Source organism: Bombina bombina, chromosome 4, assembly GCF_027579735.1.
Source record: "Bombina bombina isolate aBomBom1 chromosome 4, aBomBom1.pri, whole genome shotgun sequence".
Lineage (NCBI taxonomy): Eukaryota > Metazoa > Chordata > Amphibia > Anura > Bombinatoridae > Bombina > Bombina bombina.
Genome location: NC_069502.1, coordinates 809,680,249 through 809,697,185, shown reverse-complemented (window position 1 = coordinate 809,697,185; position 16,937 = coordinate 809,680,249). Strand labels below are relative to the sequence as shown.

Genomic DNA, 16,937 nt, shown 5'->3' with positions numbered 1-16,937 from the left:
ATTTCGTGGTACTGGGGGCATGAGCGCTGTTCTTATGCAATAAGCTGTTTGTGGCAGTTTCTTTCCTGTAAAGATTGGTTTGGATTTTACCATCTTGGTCTTTAAAAATATTCAGATCTAGGAAATTGATTTCTGCTTGGCTCATAGTATAAGTCAATTTGATGTTGAAGTCATTTTGATTCAATTTCTGCAAGAAAATTTCCAAACTTTCCTTACTTCCTTCCCACATAAACAGGATATCATCTATGTACCGAATCCAAAACGGTATTTGGTCGGTCTCTGTAGAGTGGGTATCACTGAATACCAAGTGTTTTTCCCAGAACCCTAGGAATAGGTTGGCATACGTTGGGGCACATGCCGTGCCCATTGCGGTGCCCTGAACTTGCAGATAAAATTGGTTAGCAAAAGGTGAAAAAATTATATTTCAGGACAAACTCAAGTAATTTGAGTATGAACAGATCATGATTGTGACCTTCCGAGGATCCTTGGTCTAAGAAGAATTGCACAGCCTTAAGTCCTTTTTCATGTTCAATGGAGGTATAAAGGGATTCTACGTCTGCGGTGACTAACCAGGTTTCTTTTTGGATATTGATGTTCTCCAGTCTTTGTAATACCTCCATGGTATCCTTTACGAAAGATGGTAAGGCTTCAACAAATTCTCTAAGGCGGTAGTCTACATATTGACTGGCACTTTCAGATAAACATTCATTGCCCGAAACAATTGGCCGTCCCGGTGAATTTGTGATATTTTTATGCACCTTAGGAATGAGATAAAAGGTGGCGACTTTGGGTTCCTTAATTGTGAGAAACTTAATTTCTTGAGGGTTAACAACTCCCATACTGATTCCTTCTTGGATAATTTTATTATAGATCTTACTAAAGGACTCGCTTGGATTGTTAAATAGCTTCTTATAGCACTGTTTATTCCTTAATTGTTTCTCTACTTGTTTAAGATATAAGTTTAAGGGCCAGAGAACTATGTTGCCCCCCTTGTCAGCCTCCCTTATTATTATGTCATCCCATGTTTGTATCTCTTTGAGGGCCAATTTTTCAGGTTTGGTAAGGTTCTGTGGCGATGATGTATGTTTAAGTCGAGAGATCTCTTCACAGACTACTTGGTTGAATATCTCCAGTTGGGTGGATAGGTTGTATTTGGGTACAAAAGTAGATTTTGTTTTTAATTTGAATCTCCATGGTTTGGATTCCTGTTCACTTTCCTGTAGTAGACTTTCTAGATCTTCTAAAGTCCGTCTATCTTCCTCAGGTATGGAGGGATCATGTTTTCTGACAAATAATTTTTTGAGATTAAGTTTGCGTACATACAATTGTATATCTTTTATGACTTCGAATTTGTTAAGTTGTCCAGTGGGACAAAAAGACAAACCCTTAGAGAGTACTGAGGAGTGTGCTGTAGACAGTTCATGTTGAGATAAATTGATTATTTTTAGTGATTTAATCTCATCTGTGAGAAAGGGCTCGGGGCTCTCTGGTGTTGTTGCCTGCCCCCTCGATGGGAGGATCTGGTATGGCCTCTGGTCCGAGTAGGTTTTTTGTTTATATTTTTGCCCCCGTCTGGAGGGTCTGCCTCGTCTGGTCCGTCATCCTCTAAAAAACTTTTTCTTTTGTTTCTGGCGGGTAGGGTAAATGCAATACCCGATGTGCCTGGAGTGGCCTCTGGGATGTCACTGTTGGTATTGTCCTCCCCATCTGTGTCAGAGATGTCACTTTGAATCATGTTGGCTTGAGCACTTCTAGAGGTGTTCTTATAGAAATTCCTCCTCCTCCACTTATAAACTTTTTTGTCTTTATAATCATGAATATCCCTAAGTAATTTGCCTTGTTTCATGTCCCTCAATTCTTTAATGTATTGATCAAGTTCTTTTTGGTAATTTTTATATAATTTTTCGAAGTCAGAGTAGGTTTCAAATTTTTTTAATTGTATGTATTGTTCCTGGATGGAAGTTTATAATTTGTCATACTTCTCTTTGTCATGTCTTATAAGAATGCTCATGAGTTTGAAAGAACATTCTGATAGAGCTGTTTCCCATTCCTCTGTTAGTGTTACATTTTCAAATTCAAATGCTGGAAAAAGTTGAATTCTTAGGCCTCTAGGGATTTTTGCTCTATGTATTTGTCGAAAAATTGTTGATCCCACCACACCTTTTCTTGTTTGAACATATTTTTATGTACCTCTTTTAACAAGGTTTCCAAAAATAGAATTGGAGTATAGTCTTCTGTAGCATTATTTTTAAACATATTATTCAAATCTACTGTTCTTTTAGCATGTCTATCAGACCTATCTTTACCAAAGGAATCAGCCATATTGATATTTGGTTACCTGAATCTAGTATTTTAGTTCACAATGAACTAGTGGTACAGTAGGGATAACTATAATGAATAATTCACAAAAAGTAATCTATTAGACTAATGTTCCGTTGTGTGCTCTATCGTAGGGAAACTGTTGGAACAACAGTATGGTTTACACTTGGTGACAAGAGAAAGAGAAATTGTGATGGCACTACTGGTATTGTGTCCTTATACCCGATTAAGTATCCCGGTGTAATCTTCACAGGGAAAAAGTTGTACAAATATTATGGATAAGACAGGGGTGCTGTACATTAAAGGAGTTACTAGAGAAAAAAACAATCGCAAAGGCGAATGATAAAGAATGTACTCGGATAGCACTCACCAATACTAGACGGAGGAGCCACTATATACAGATTGAGGAAAGCCCAAAATGGTGGCGGGTATTTAAAACTTAACTTTTAATGTGACGGGTTAAAAATACATAATTAATTAAAAACACAGTTGTGGACCACGGGACAAATTAATTATAATACTGAGGTGAGAGACACCAGCAAAATATTACTGGGATATGTGTTGTTATATAATACTGATAGGTATAAGTCCTGGGTGTGAGTGACTTGTAGTGCTTTACCACCTCCTCTGGAGTGAGGGTATTGGTGGTGTACTTAATAGTATAACCCTTCAGTGATGTTATGGTGCAACATCCTTATAATTGTAATAGTAAAAATTATTCGTGATTACTGCTCTCTAGCTGATACATACATTAAGGACTCAGAGTATAGTTAGAGCTAGAATGGCTAATATTGTTATTAGTGAGCTGAAATAACAAATAAATATATCAACGATGGCTTTCTTATGTAATGATCAAAGGAGGGGTTAAACTGGTACTTGTGACTACCATGGAATAAAAATGTATCAATCTCAATTCCTTGAGGCAAAGTGTTAATATCAACGGGATGGAATAGATCACTCGTTTGTTCAATATCTGTGGACACAGGTCCTATATTTCAGTCAAATGTGGTGCTTACCACATCCTCAAATATGAGGTTATTTGTGGTGTACTTATTATAGATGTACTAACAGCAGCATAAGAATTGCTGACAGTTGTCAGCTATAATCCCACTAATACGCTCCCCCTGAACTGTGAATGTAATTAGACACAGTTACTACTTTTACTGGATAGTGAAATAAAGCTGTTAATAGATACCTCACAAAGTAATGAAAATTCTCCTATACAGTTCTTGGGAGTGAAGTTTGGCAAATAATTATGAACAGCCTAAAGAGGGGATACCTAATGCTTAGAAGCAATCAATAATATCTGAATTGAGTCCTAAGTAGGCTGATTTGTAGTGTGTACTATAATCAGTAGTTCAATTTCGGCACTATGCAAAGGATACTTAATAGCTAGTAAGTTACTTATTACCGCACTCTAAGGAGAGATATCCACAGGAACTAATTTATATAGTGCAGAGTAAAGCTCCAATTTACCCGTTTTATAACATAACATACTTATTATTAATAACTCTAGTATAGTTCTACTTTATACCTCCATTGAACATGAAAAAGGACTTAAGGCTGTGCAATTCTTCTTAGACCAAGGATCCTCGGAAGGTCACAATCATGATCTGTTCATACTCAAATTACTTGTGTTTGTCCTAAAATATAATTTTTTCACCTTTGCTAACCAATTTTATCTGCAAGTTCAGGGCACCGCGATGAGCACGGCATGTGCCCCAACGTATGCCAACCTATTCCTAGGGTTCTGGGAAAAACACTTGGTATTCAGTGATTCCCACTCTACAGAGACCGACCAAATACCGTTTTGGATTCGGTACATAGATGATATCCTGTTTATGTGGTAAGGAAGTAAGGAATGTTTGGAAATTTTTTTAACTTCAACATCAAATTGACTTATACTATGAGCCAAGCAGAAATCAATTTCCTAGATCTGAATATTTTTAAAGACCAAGATGGTAAAATCAAAACCAATCTTTAAAGGAACCACAAAATAATTACCAGTTGGCAAATTTCTACGCCTCAAAAGAAACTGCAGTGATGACCAGCTGTTTATCCAACAGGCCAAAAAATTGGAACAGAGGCTCCAAGATAGCGGCTATAGCAAAAGATGTATTAAAAAAGCCAGATCCAGAGCAGCACATACTGATCGTACAGATCTCCTACGGAACAAAATAAAAAAAATCAGATGAACAGACAAGACTGATTCTAACTTACAACCCTCAAATTAAGTGAAATTTTGAATAGAAACTGGCACATTCTAATGTTAGATCAGGATCTCAAATCAATAGTGGGTGATAAAATCCAAATAGGATATAGAAGAACCCTTAACATCAAAGACAAGGTTTCCAGAAGCCACTTCCAGGTGGGCAAAACAAGAACGGCTATTACCGCTGGGTCTTTCCCTTGCGGGACGTGCTCCTCCTGCAAGTATATACGCAAGACTGATTCAATTCAATATCGATTCGGCCATACACATAAAATGAAGAAGTATATCAGCTGCTCAACAGAAAACATAATATATGCTCTGTACTGCAGCTGTTCTAAAATCTATGTGGGCATGACAAGCAGGAAGCTCCGTATCAGATTACAGGAGCATGTCAGAAATATTAAAATTGCCAGCAAAGACCTGGAGGACGGCAAATCAATCACATCAGTAGCATCTCATTTTCTTAAATAGGATGGAAGATAAACAAGGGGCGCCAACATAGTGTGAATCGTTAAAACAACAAATATAAAAGTTTTTTAGGGCCAATGGCCGGACCAGGTGAGCTGCAAGCTGATAGGTGTTCTCCTGCTGCACTCACGCCACCGAGACTTTTCTCCAAAACTGACAGTGTCAGTGTATGAAAGGTTCCGTGGTAAAAGTCCTGTTTCAAAAACAAGTGGATCGTGGAAAGAAGCAAAAATACCGGGTCGTGGTATAAAACAAACAGTATTTATTTTGCAACGCATTTCTCAGTCTATTCCAGACCGTTTCATCAGGCATAATCATAGTTAGCAATAGAGATCTATTTAAACCCACAGTGACCCGGAATTGAAACAAAAGGTCAACTCTATTAACAATGTTGCAATTGCAAAAACATTTAACTTTTGATACATTGTATAAATTGGTTTGAACAATTGTGACCGCACAGATAACACTTAAAAAGTATATTAAAAAATCCTATTTGCAATTACCAAATATATCTGGAAAAAAATATATCATAGTAAACTGGACATATATTAACATGTGTGTATATGTATATCTCATCTCCTGGTTGGATTCGAAACGTGTTGCAAAATAAATACTGTATGTTTTATACCACGACCCGGTATTTTTGCTTCTTTCCACGATCCACTTGTTTTTGAAACAGGACTTTTACCACGGAACCTTTCATACACTGACACTGTCAGTTTTGGAGAAAAGTCTCGGTGGCGTGAGTGCAGCAGGAGAACACCTATCAGCTTGCAGCTCACCTGGTCCGGCCATTGGCCCTAAAAAACGTGGGTGCTACTTTCTAGACGCCTATCTGGATTCCACAGGTCCTCTGGGTGAGACCTCCAGCATACTGACTGCTGGAATTTGAATGTCAGCCTGCTTTATCGCACCTTATTCATTTAAGGTGCCACTTTCCTTGTGAGTAGTTTTTTGCACATCACTTTTATATTTGTTGTTTTAACGATTCACACTATGTTGGCGCCCCTTGTTTATCTTCCATTCTAGACACCCTGACCCATCGCACCGCGGGACACAAGAGGAGCACGCCAAACACCTGAACACATCACCGTTCACATATTAGGATTGGACACTTATTTTTTACATCTCAGCATTTTTTGGGACATTGATAAGTACTTTTTATATATTTTACTCATCGCCACAAATATCATTGTTTATCTGTGATTTCTGATTATTTCAATGTATCACTAATATTATACACAAATTGTCCTGAGCACTTGTTTTACTCACAATTTATTTTCGTCATTATTATTAATTTTTCACACATACCAAACACTGTGCTGTTTATATTTATTTATGCATACGGGTACAAACCCAATCTTAAAGTGTTAGGTCCTACTTTGATAACCTGTGTTCCAAGCGCATCCTCTTAGGTTTTTCCTCCTCAGGAATTTCTTTTTATATTTTCTTAAATACCATCGCTCTAACCCCAGCAATCTAAAATGCCAAGGAATAGAAAAAATATCCTTAGGAATCAGGGGGGGCAACTTAGAAACAGCACTTTTAAGATCTGAATGCAGATGGATCTACCTCCTAAATTGCGTACAGCCTAAGGGGTTAAATGAGCAAAATAATTACTATTGCTTTCTATAAATCCCCTTCTCGAATGATGAATAAAAAAACTAATAAAATAACTCAGAGAATTATGGCAACTGATAATCAATATCCCCATATAAATTTTGGGGAGTATACTCTCTTCAGGATATATATAGGGTGTCTTTTATAATTTGTTCTATTTTAGTCATTAAGTTATTCAACTTCTGGATAATACAATTACCCTTCCAAATCATGGCCAATTCTTTTGCCAAAATAGATATATCCTCCAACTTGTTTTAAGTATAAATATCCTCCAGCACCTCACTCCCATTTACGTAGACTCCTAGGTGGGTCCTCTAAATATTGTTTTTATTCAAACCTCTGTAATTCCTATTCTCCCTCTTTTCACAATCTACACTAAATACCTGCACATTTTGTTTCCTAGTCACCTATTGCATTAGCACTATATACACATGAGCATTATTGATGGATTGTAGAATCAATCTGATCGCTTTCATTTTCCACACCTTTGCGGTTTTTATTTATATGAAGCAGCACAAAATATAATATAATAAAAATAAAAATGATTTTTCTGTGTCACTTTCCACATATTCCTTTAACATTTCCATTGTATTAATAGTGTACATTTATTTTTGAGAGTATTTTTATTCACATTTCATATAGTGATTGTGTCATTTCACTTGCTTTTCACTTCAGGTCTTTGGGGTTTTGTCTGTTCCAACACATTGTTATTGTAAGTTTGTACTTTTGGCCATGTTATCAATACGCATATCACTCCATTCATCTATCCCAGTTGTCAATCATACGGTTGATACCCAGTAACACACCCCGTAAGCCTGGAGTGTACGTCATTGCTGCCACACCCCCGAGCCGACCAATCCTTCATCTGCTAGTGCGCAACTAATCGGGAGGCTCCATCCCATCACTCCCCCCGCAGCCAGCCTACTTATGCTCAGCGTATCGGCGGGCGCCCCACCTTTGACAAAGCCGAACTGGCGATGTAAGAATTTAACCAAAGGATCTTATGTTAAAAACCATTCACGTCTAAAAATGAATATATAAATATATTCATAATCGGCCCTGTACAAACGAATTTCATATACCGTACTGTATATCTATTAAACCCTCCAGAAACAGACAACCATACTACCTTCAACTATTTAAACCATCACGCATTTATTAAAGAATAGATAAATAACAAGATTACATGTTATTGTTTACTAGGTTAAACACATAAAAACAATTTAACAGAGAAATAATACATAAAATGAATATTACCCCGTTTGTTTCTTGTGGGAGTCCTGGTTACAGCTTGTATCGGTGGTGTTTCCCTTCCAAAGATGAACTCTATCTACCATTATTTCTCCCTGATTTTTATACCCTTTAAAACTGCTGATAATACACTTTTGGCCATGTTCCAAACTAGGTATTGTGAGTTATTTGAAGCCCTTTGCAATACTTGTCACTCCCATACCCATATATGTTATATGCTTGCTTACTGACTAGGTCAGCATTATATCATGCCTGATGTTAAAATAGTCATAAGGACACACTAACCTTCTCTGTAACAATATGGACACCATTTATATACTCATTAAAATCTTACAGTCCACCCCTTTGCTAGGCCTTATAGTGTAACGGTAAGGTTTAGCACATTACTCTATAAACTATTCTCTTTATACAAAATTAACATAAACAAAATAATTATACATTTAACAACAATTAACATTTTTAAAGTAAAATCGTACAATCGGATGTTATAACGTTCTTTTGTTCCCAAAATAATGTCATTGTCCTTGACTGTCATATTTTGCAAAAATAAACTTAAAAATAAATGTTTCTTTGCCACATTTAACCCATTTTGTATAACTTGTAACATTAGACCGGCCTTTGTCCAAAGCTATGTTAATACGTTCAGGATCATAATGTTTATTTTGATGTTGTTGATCATCTTCCAAAAACTAGTTCAGTTACATTGACTTTGATACCACAATCACGATTTCCATCTTGAAGTTGTCTGAGTCAAACCCAAAATACCCATGCAGTCCTCTGAAAATGCAAAAGAATTTCGTCCAGCAAAACCCTCCATAATCAGTCATAACAACATTAGGACATGGAATTTCCCAACTTGAAGATAGGTTGTCATCTTTTTGGTATTTCTTCAGATTCTTTCTAAGAAAAATCAAATGCAGTATCTGTTAATTCATATATTTTTAAAATTATTTAATATAATACCATTTAAAATAGGTTTTTTTTTGTTTTCGTATACGTTATTTCAAAGAAATAAACAATAAAATTATCTTTATCCAAAACACAAAAAGAACAATTCATTTTAGGAACAAATGAGCGACTTTTTTAGACATAAAAACATAATTTATGTAAGAACTTACCTGATAAATTCATTTCTTTCATATTAGCAAGAGTCCATGAGCTAGTGACGTATGGGATATACATTCCTACCAGGAGGGGCAAAGTTTCCCAAACCTCAAAATGCCTATAAATACACCCCTCACCACACCCACAATTCAGTTTAACGAATAGCCAAGAAGTGGGGTGATAAAAAGTGCAAAAGCATATAAAATAAGGAATTGGAATAATTGTGCTTTATACAAAATCATAACCACCACAAAAAAAGGGCGGGCCTCATGGACTCTTGCTAATATGAAAGAAATGAATTTATCAGGTAAGTTCTTACATAAATTATGTTTTCTTTCATGTAATTAGCAAGAGTCCATGAGCTAGTGACGTATGGGATAATGATTACCCAAGATGTGGATCTTTCCACACAAGAGTCACTAGAGAGGGAGGGATAAAATAAAGACAGCCAATTCGTGCTGAAAATAATCCACACCCAAAATAAAGTTTAATGAAAAACATAAGCAGAAGATTCAAACTGAAACCGCTGCCTGAAGTACTTTTCTACCAAAAACTGCTTCAGAAGAAGAAAATACATCAAAATGGTAGAATTTAGTAAAAGTATGCAAAGAGGACCAAGTTGCTGCTTTGCAAATCTGATCAACCGAAGCTTCATTCCTAAACGCCCAGGAAGTAGAAACTGACCTAGTAGAATGAGCTGTAATCCTCTGAGGCGGAGTTTTACCCGACTCAACATAGGCAAGATGAATTAAAGATTTCAACCAAGATGCCAAAGAAATGGCAGAAGCTTTCTGGCCTTTTCTAGAACCGGAAAAGATAACAAATAGACTAGAAGTCTTTCGGAAAGATTTAGTAGCTTCAACATAATATTTCAAAGCTCTAACAACATCCAAAGAATGCAACGATTTCTCCTTAGAATTCTTAGGATTAGGACATAATGAAGGAACCACAATTTCTCTACTAATGTTGTTGGAATTCACAACTTTAGGTAAAAATTCAAAAGAAGTTCGCAACACCGCCTTATCCTGATGAAAAATCAGAAAAGGAGACTCACAAGAAAGAGCAGATAATTCAGAAACTCTTCTGGCAGAAGAGATGGCCAAAAGGAACAAAACTTTCCAAGAAAGTAATTTAATGTCCAATGAATGCATAGGTTCAAACGGAGGAGCTTGAAGAGCCCCCAGAACCAAATTCAAACTCCAAGGAGGAGAAATTGACTTAATGACAGGTTTTATATGAACCAAAGCTTGTACAAAACAATGAATATCAGGAAGAATAGCAATCTTCCTGTGAAAAAGAACAGAAAGAGCAGAGATTTGTCCCTTCAAGGAACTTGCAGACAAACCCTTATCTAAACCATCCTGAAGAAACTGTAAAATTCTCGGTATTCTAAAAGAATGCCAAGAAAAATGATGAGAAAGACACCAAGAAATATAAGTCTTCCAGACTCTATAATATATCTCTCTAGATACAGATTTACGAGCCTGTAACATAGTATTAATCACAGAGTCAGAGAAACCTCTTTGACCAAGAATCAAGCGTTCAATCTCCATACCTTTAAATTTAAGGATTTCAGATCCTGATGGAAAAAAGGACCTTGAGACAGAAGGTCTGGTCTTAACGGAAGAGTCCATGGTTGGCAAGAGGCCATCCGGACAAGATCCGCATACCAAAACCTGTGAGGCCATGCCGGAGCTACCAGCAGAACAAACGAGCATTCCTTCAGAATCTTGGAGATTACTCTTGGAAGAAGAACTAGAGGCGGAAAGATATAGGCAGGATGATACTTCCAAGGAAGTGATAATGCATCCACTGCCTCCACCTGAGGATCCCGGGATCTGGACAGATACCTGGGAAGTTTCTTGTTTAGATGGGACGCCATCAGATCTATTTCTGGAAGTTCCCACATTTGAACAATCTGAAGAAATACCTCTGGGTGAAGAGACCATTCGCCCGGATGCAACGTTTGGCGACTGAGATAATCCGCTTCCCAATTGTCTATACCTGGGATATGAACCGCAGAGATTAGACAGGAGCTGGATTCCGCCCAAACCAAAATTCGAGATACTTCTTTCATAGCCAGAGGACTGTGAGTCCCTCCTTGATGATTGATGTATGCCACAGTTGCGACATTGTCTGTCTGAAAACAAATGAACGATTCTCTCTTCAGAAGAGGCCAAAACTGAAGAGCTCTGAAAATTGCACGGAGTTCCAAAATATTGATCGGTAATCTCACCTCCTGAGATTCCCAAACTCCTTGTGCCGTCAGAGATCCCCACACAGCTCCCCAACCTGTGAGACTTGCATCTGTTGAAATTACAGTCCAGGTCGGAAGCACAAAAGAAGCCCCCTGAATTAAACGATGGTGATCTGTCCACCACATTAGAGAGTGTCGAACAATCGGTTTTAAAGATATTAATTGAGATATCTTTGTGTAATCCTTGCACCATTGATTCAGCATACAGAGCTGAAGAGGTCGCATGTGAAAACGAGCAAAGGGGATCGCGTCCGATGCAGCAGTCATAAGACCTAGAATTTCCATGCATAAGGCTACCGAAGGGAATGATTGTGACTGAAGGTTTCGACAAGCTGCAATCAATTTTAGACGTCTCTTGTCTGTTAAAGACAGAGTCATGGACACTGAATCTATCTGGAAACCCAGAAAGGTTACCCTTGTCTGAGGAATCAAAGAACTTTTTGGTAAATTGATCCTCCAACCATGATCTTGAAGAAACAACACAAGTCGATTCGTATGAGATTCTGCTAAACGTAAAGACTGAGCAAGTACCAAGATATCGTCCAAATAAGGAAATACCACAATACCCTGTTCTCTGATTACAGACAGAAGGGCACCGAGAACCTTTGTAAAAATTCTTGGAGCTGTAGCTAGGCCAAACGGCAGAGCCACAAACTGGTAATGCTTGTCCAGAAAAGAGAATCTCAGAAACTGATAATGATCTGGATGAATCGGAATATGCAGATATGCATCCTGTAAATCTATTGTGGACATATAATTCCCTTGCTGAACAAAAGGCAAGATAGTCCTTACAGTTACCATCTTGAACGTTGGTATCCTTACATAACGATTCAATATTTTTAGATCCAGAACTGGTCTGAAGGAATTCTCCTTCTTTGGTACAATGAAGAGATTTGAATAAAACCCCATCCCCTGTTCCGGGACTGGAACTGGCATAATTACTCCAGCCAACTCTAGATCTGAAACACAATTCAGAAATGCTTGAGCTTTCACTGGATTTACTGGGACACGGGAAAGAAAAAATCTCTTTGCAGGAGGTCTCATCTTGAAACCAATTCTGTACCCTTCTGAAACAATGTTCTGAATCCAAAGATTGTGAACAGAATTGATCCAAATTTCTTTGAAAAAACGTAACCTGCCCCCTACCAGCTGAGCTGGAATGAGGGCCGCACCTTCATGTGGACTTAGAAGCAGGCTTTGCCTTTCTAGCAGGCTTGGATTTATTCCAGACTGGAGATGGTTTCCAAACTGAAACTGCTCCTGAGGATGAAGGATCAGGCTTTTGTTCTTTGTTGAAATGAAAGGAACGAAAACTATTATTAGCCCTGTTTTTACCTTTAGATTTTTTATCCTGTGGTAAAAAAGTTCCTTTCCCACCAGTAACAGTTGAGATAATAGAATCCAACTGAGAACCAAATAATTTGTTACCCTGGAAAGAAATGGAAAGTAGAGTTGATTTAGAAGCCATATCAGCATTCCAAGTCTTAAGCCATAAAGCTCTTCTAGCTAAAATAGCTAGAGACATAAACCTGACATCAACTCTGATAATATCAAAAATGGCATCACAAATAAAATTATTAGCATGCTGAAGAAGAATAATAATATCATGAGAATCATGATTTGTTACTTGTTGCGCTAAAGTTTCCAACCAAAAAGTTGAAGCTGCAGCAACATCAGCCAATGATATAGCAGGTCTAAGAAGATTACCTGAACACAGATAAGCTTTTCTTAGAAAGGATTCAATTTTCCTATCTAAAGGATCTTTAAACGAAGTACCATCTGACGTAGGAATAGTAGTACGTTTAGCAAGGGTAGAAATAGCCCCATCAACTTTAGGGATTTTGTCCCAAAATTCTAACCTGTCAGACGGTACAGGATATAATTGCTTAAAACGTTTAGAAGGAGTAAATGAATTACCCAATTTATCCCATTCTTTGGAAATTACTGCAGAAATAGCATTAGGAACAGGAAAAACTTCTGGAATAACCACAGGAGATTTAAATACCTTATCTAAACGTTTAGAATTAGTATCAAGAGGACCAGAATCCTCTATTTCTAAAGCAATTAGTACTTCTTTAAGTAAAGAACGAATAAATTCCATTTTAAATAAATATTAAGATTTATCAGCATCAATCTCTGAGACAGAATCCTCTGAACCAGAAGAGTCATCAGAATCAGAATGATGATGTTCATTTAAAAATTCATCTGTAGGGAGAGAAGTTTTAAAAGATTTTTTACGTTTACTAGAAGGAGAAATAACAGACATAGCCTTCTTGATGGATTCAGAAACAAAATCTCTTATGTTATCAGGAACATTCTGCACCTTAGATGTTGAAGGAACTGCAACAGACAATGGTACTTTACTAAAGGAAATATTATCTGCATTAACAAGTTTGTCATGACAATTAATACAAACAACAGCCGGAGGAATAGCTACCAAAAGTTTACAGCAGATACACTTAGCTTTGGTAGATCCAGCACTAGACAGCGATTTTCCTGTAGTATCTTCTGACTCAGATGCAACGTGAGACATCTTGCAATATGTAAGAGAAAAAACAACATATAAAGCAAAATTGATCAAATTCCTTAAATGACAGTTTCAGGAATGGGAAAAAATGCCAAAGAACAAGCTTCTAGCAACCAGAAGCAATGAAAAAAGAGACTAAAATAATGTGGAGACAAAAGCGACGCCCATATTTTTTAGCGCCAAATCAGACGCCCACATTATTTGGCGCCTAAATGCTTTTGGCGCAAAAAATGACGCCACATCCGGAACGCCGACATTTTTGGCGCAAAATAACGTCAAAAAATGACGCAACTTCCGGCGACACGTATGACGCCGGAAACGGAAAAGAATTTTTGCGCCAAAAAAGTCCGCGCCAAGAATGACGCAATAAAATTAAGCATTTTCAGCCCCCGCGAGCCTAACAGCCCACAGGGAAAAAAGAGTCAAATTTTTGAAGGTAAGAAAAAATGATTAATTCAAATGCATTATCCCAAATATGAAACTGACTGTCTGAAAAATAAGGAAAGTTGAACATTCTGAGTCAAGGCAAATAAATGTTTGAATACATATATTTAGAACTTTATAAACAAAGTGCCCAACCATAGCTTAGAGTGTCACAGAAAATAAGATTTACTTACCCCAGGACACTCATCTACATGTTTGTAGAAAGCCAAACCAGTACTGAAACGAGAATCAGCAGAGGTAATGGTATATATAAGAGTATATCGTCGATCTGAAAAGGGAGGTAAGAGATGAATCTCTACGACCAATAACAGAGAACCTATGAAATAGACCCCGTAGAAGGAGATCATTGCATTCAAATAGGCAATACTCTCCTCACATCCCTCTGACATTCACTGCACGCTGAGAGGAAAACCGGGCTCCAACTTGCTGCGGAGCGCATATCAACGTAGAATCTAGCACAAACTTACTTCACCACCTCCATCGGAGGCAAAGTTTGTAAAACTGAATTGTGGGTGTGGTGAGGGGTGTATTTATAGGCATTTTGAGGTTTGGGAAACTTTGCCCCTCCTGGTAGGAATGTATATCCCATACGTCACTAGCTCATGGACTCTTGCTAATTACATGAAAGAAATCTCATTATCATTACTAAAACTATTACATTATATTTCAAAAGGTCTAACATTTTGTCAAAATATGTTTTTATTTGAGCTTTACTCCTTACAATATTTTGAGCTACCAACATATTTACATTGTCAATATGCTGTGATACTCATTTTCTTCATAAATAGAAAGAAAATTATCAGGTAAGCATAATTTATGTTTTTATCCAAATTTTTATTATTGCCCCTTGTAGATTTGGTGTAGAAATTGAAAGTAAAATCCTTCCAAGTGTGTTATTCAATCTACAAGTTATTACTTGATATGGTGTGACACCTGTAGTAGAATGTAGGATAGATCTTATGGTTATTGAACATAAAGGTAACATTGTTTTCCATGTTGAAAGTTTAATGCTACAAATTTTAGTTTATAATTGTTTATAGTATTTATTACCCCTTTCTACTGCTCCTGATGATTACAGTCTATATATAATTTATGCTTAATTCCCAATGATTAATTAATTTCCTTGAAATATTTCCCCACTAAATGCAGGCTCATTATTACTTTCTACTACAAATGGCATTCCCATCTAGAGAAAAGCTCAAATAAATAACCTATGCAACTATAAAAACTACTTGATTTGTTTTTGGAAAAACCTCAATCCATCTATTACCACTAAACTACAGGGAGTGCAGAATTATTAGGCAAATGAGTATTTTGACCACATCATCCTCTTTATGCATGTTGTCTTACTCCAAGCTGTATAGGCTCGAAAGCCTACTACCAATTAAGCATATTAGGTGATGTGCATCTCTGTAATGAGAAGGGGTGTGGTCTAATGACATCAACACCCTATATCAGGTGTGCATAATTATTAGGCAACTTCCTTTCCTTTGGCAAAATGGGTCAAAAGAAGGACTTGACAGGCTCAGAAAAGTCAAAAATAGTGAGATGTCTTGCAGAGGGATGCAGCACTCTTAAAATTGCAAAGCTTCTGAAGCGTGATCATCGAACAATCAAGCGTTTCATTCAAAATAGTCAACAGGGTCGCAAGAAGCGTGTGGAAAAACCAAGGCGCAAAATAACTGCCCATGAACTGAGAAAAGTCAAGCGTGCAGCTGCCAAGATGCCACTTGCCACCAGTTTGGCCATATTTCAGAGCTGCAACATCACTGGAGTGCCCAAAAGCACAAGGGGTGCAATACTCAGAGACATGGCCAAGGTAAGAAAGGCTGAAAGACGACCACCACTGAACAAGACACACAAGCTGAAACGTCAAGACTGGGCCAAGAAATATCTCAAGACTGATTTTTCTAAGGTTTTATGGACTGATGAAATGAGAGTGAGTCTTGATGGGCCAGATGGATGGGCCCGTGGCTGGATTGGTAAAGGGCAGAGAGCTCCAGTCCAACTCAGACGCCAGCAAGGTGGAGGTGGAGTACTGGTTTGGGCTGGTATCATCAAAGATGAGCTTGTGGGGCCTTTTCGGGTTGAGGATGGAGTCAAGCTCAACTCCCAGTCCTACTGCCAGTTTCTGGAAGACACCTTCTTCAAGCAGTGGTACAGGAAGAAGTCTGCATCCTTCAAGAAAAACATGCAGGACAATGCTCCATCACACGCGTCCAAGTACTCCACAGCGTGGCTGGCAAGAAAGGGTATAAAAGAAGAAAATCTAATGACATGTCCTCCTTGTTCACCTGATCTGAACCCCATTGAGAACCTGTGGTCCATCATCAAATGTGAGATTTACAAGGAGGGAAAACAGTACACCTCTCTGAACAGTGTCTGGGAGGCTGTGGTTGCTGCTGCACGCAATGTTGATGGTGAACAGATCAAAACACTGACAGAATCCATGGATGGCAGGCTTTTGAGTGTCCTTGCAAAGAAAGGTGGCTATATTGGTCACTGATTTGTTTTTGTTTTGTTTTTGAATGTCAGAAATGTTTATTTGTGAATGTTGAGATGTTATATTGGTTTCACTGGTAAAAATAAATAATTGAAATGGGTATATATTTGTTTTTTGTTAAGTTGCCTAATAATTATGCACAGTAATAGTCACCTGCACACACAGACATCCCCCTAAAATAGCTAAAACTAAAAACAAACTAAAAACTACTTCCAAAAATATTCAGCTTTGA

The 16,937-nt window shown here is 37.6% G+C and overlaps 1 protein-coding gene across 1 annotated transcript in view; it reads right to left on the bottom strand.

Moving 5' to 3' along the window:
- Positions 1–7,749: 7,749 nt before the first annotated feature.
- LOC128657070 (gastrula zinc finger protein XlCGF26.1-like) overlaps positions 7,750–16,937 on the bottom strand; it is a 243,877-nt gene continuing 234,689 nt past the window's right edge. The window contains exon 10 of the mRNA XM_053711299.1: positions 7,750–8,770. Coding sequence (XP_053567274.1) covers positions 8,760–8,770 — 11 coding nt within the window. The 3' untranslated portion in view covers positions 7,750–8,759. The remainder of the gene's footprint in view (positions 8,771–16,937) is intronic.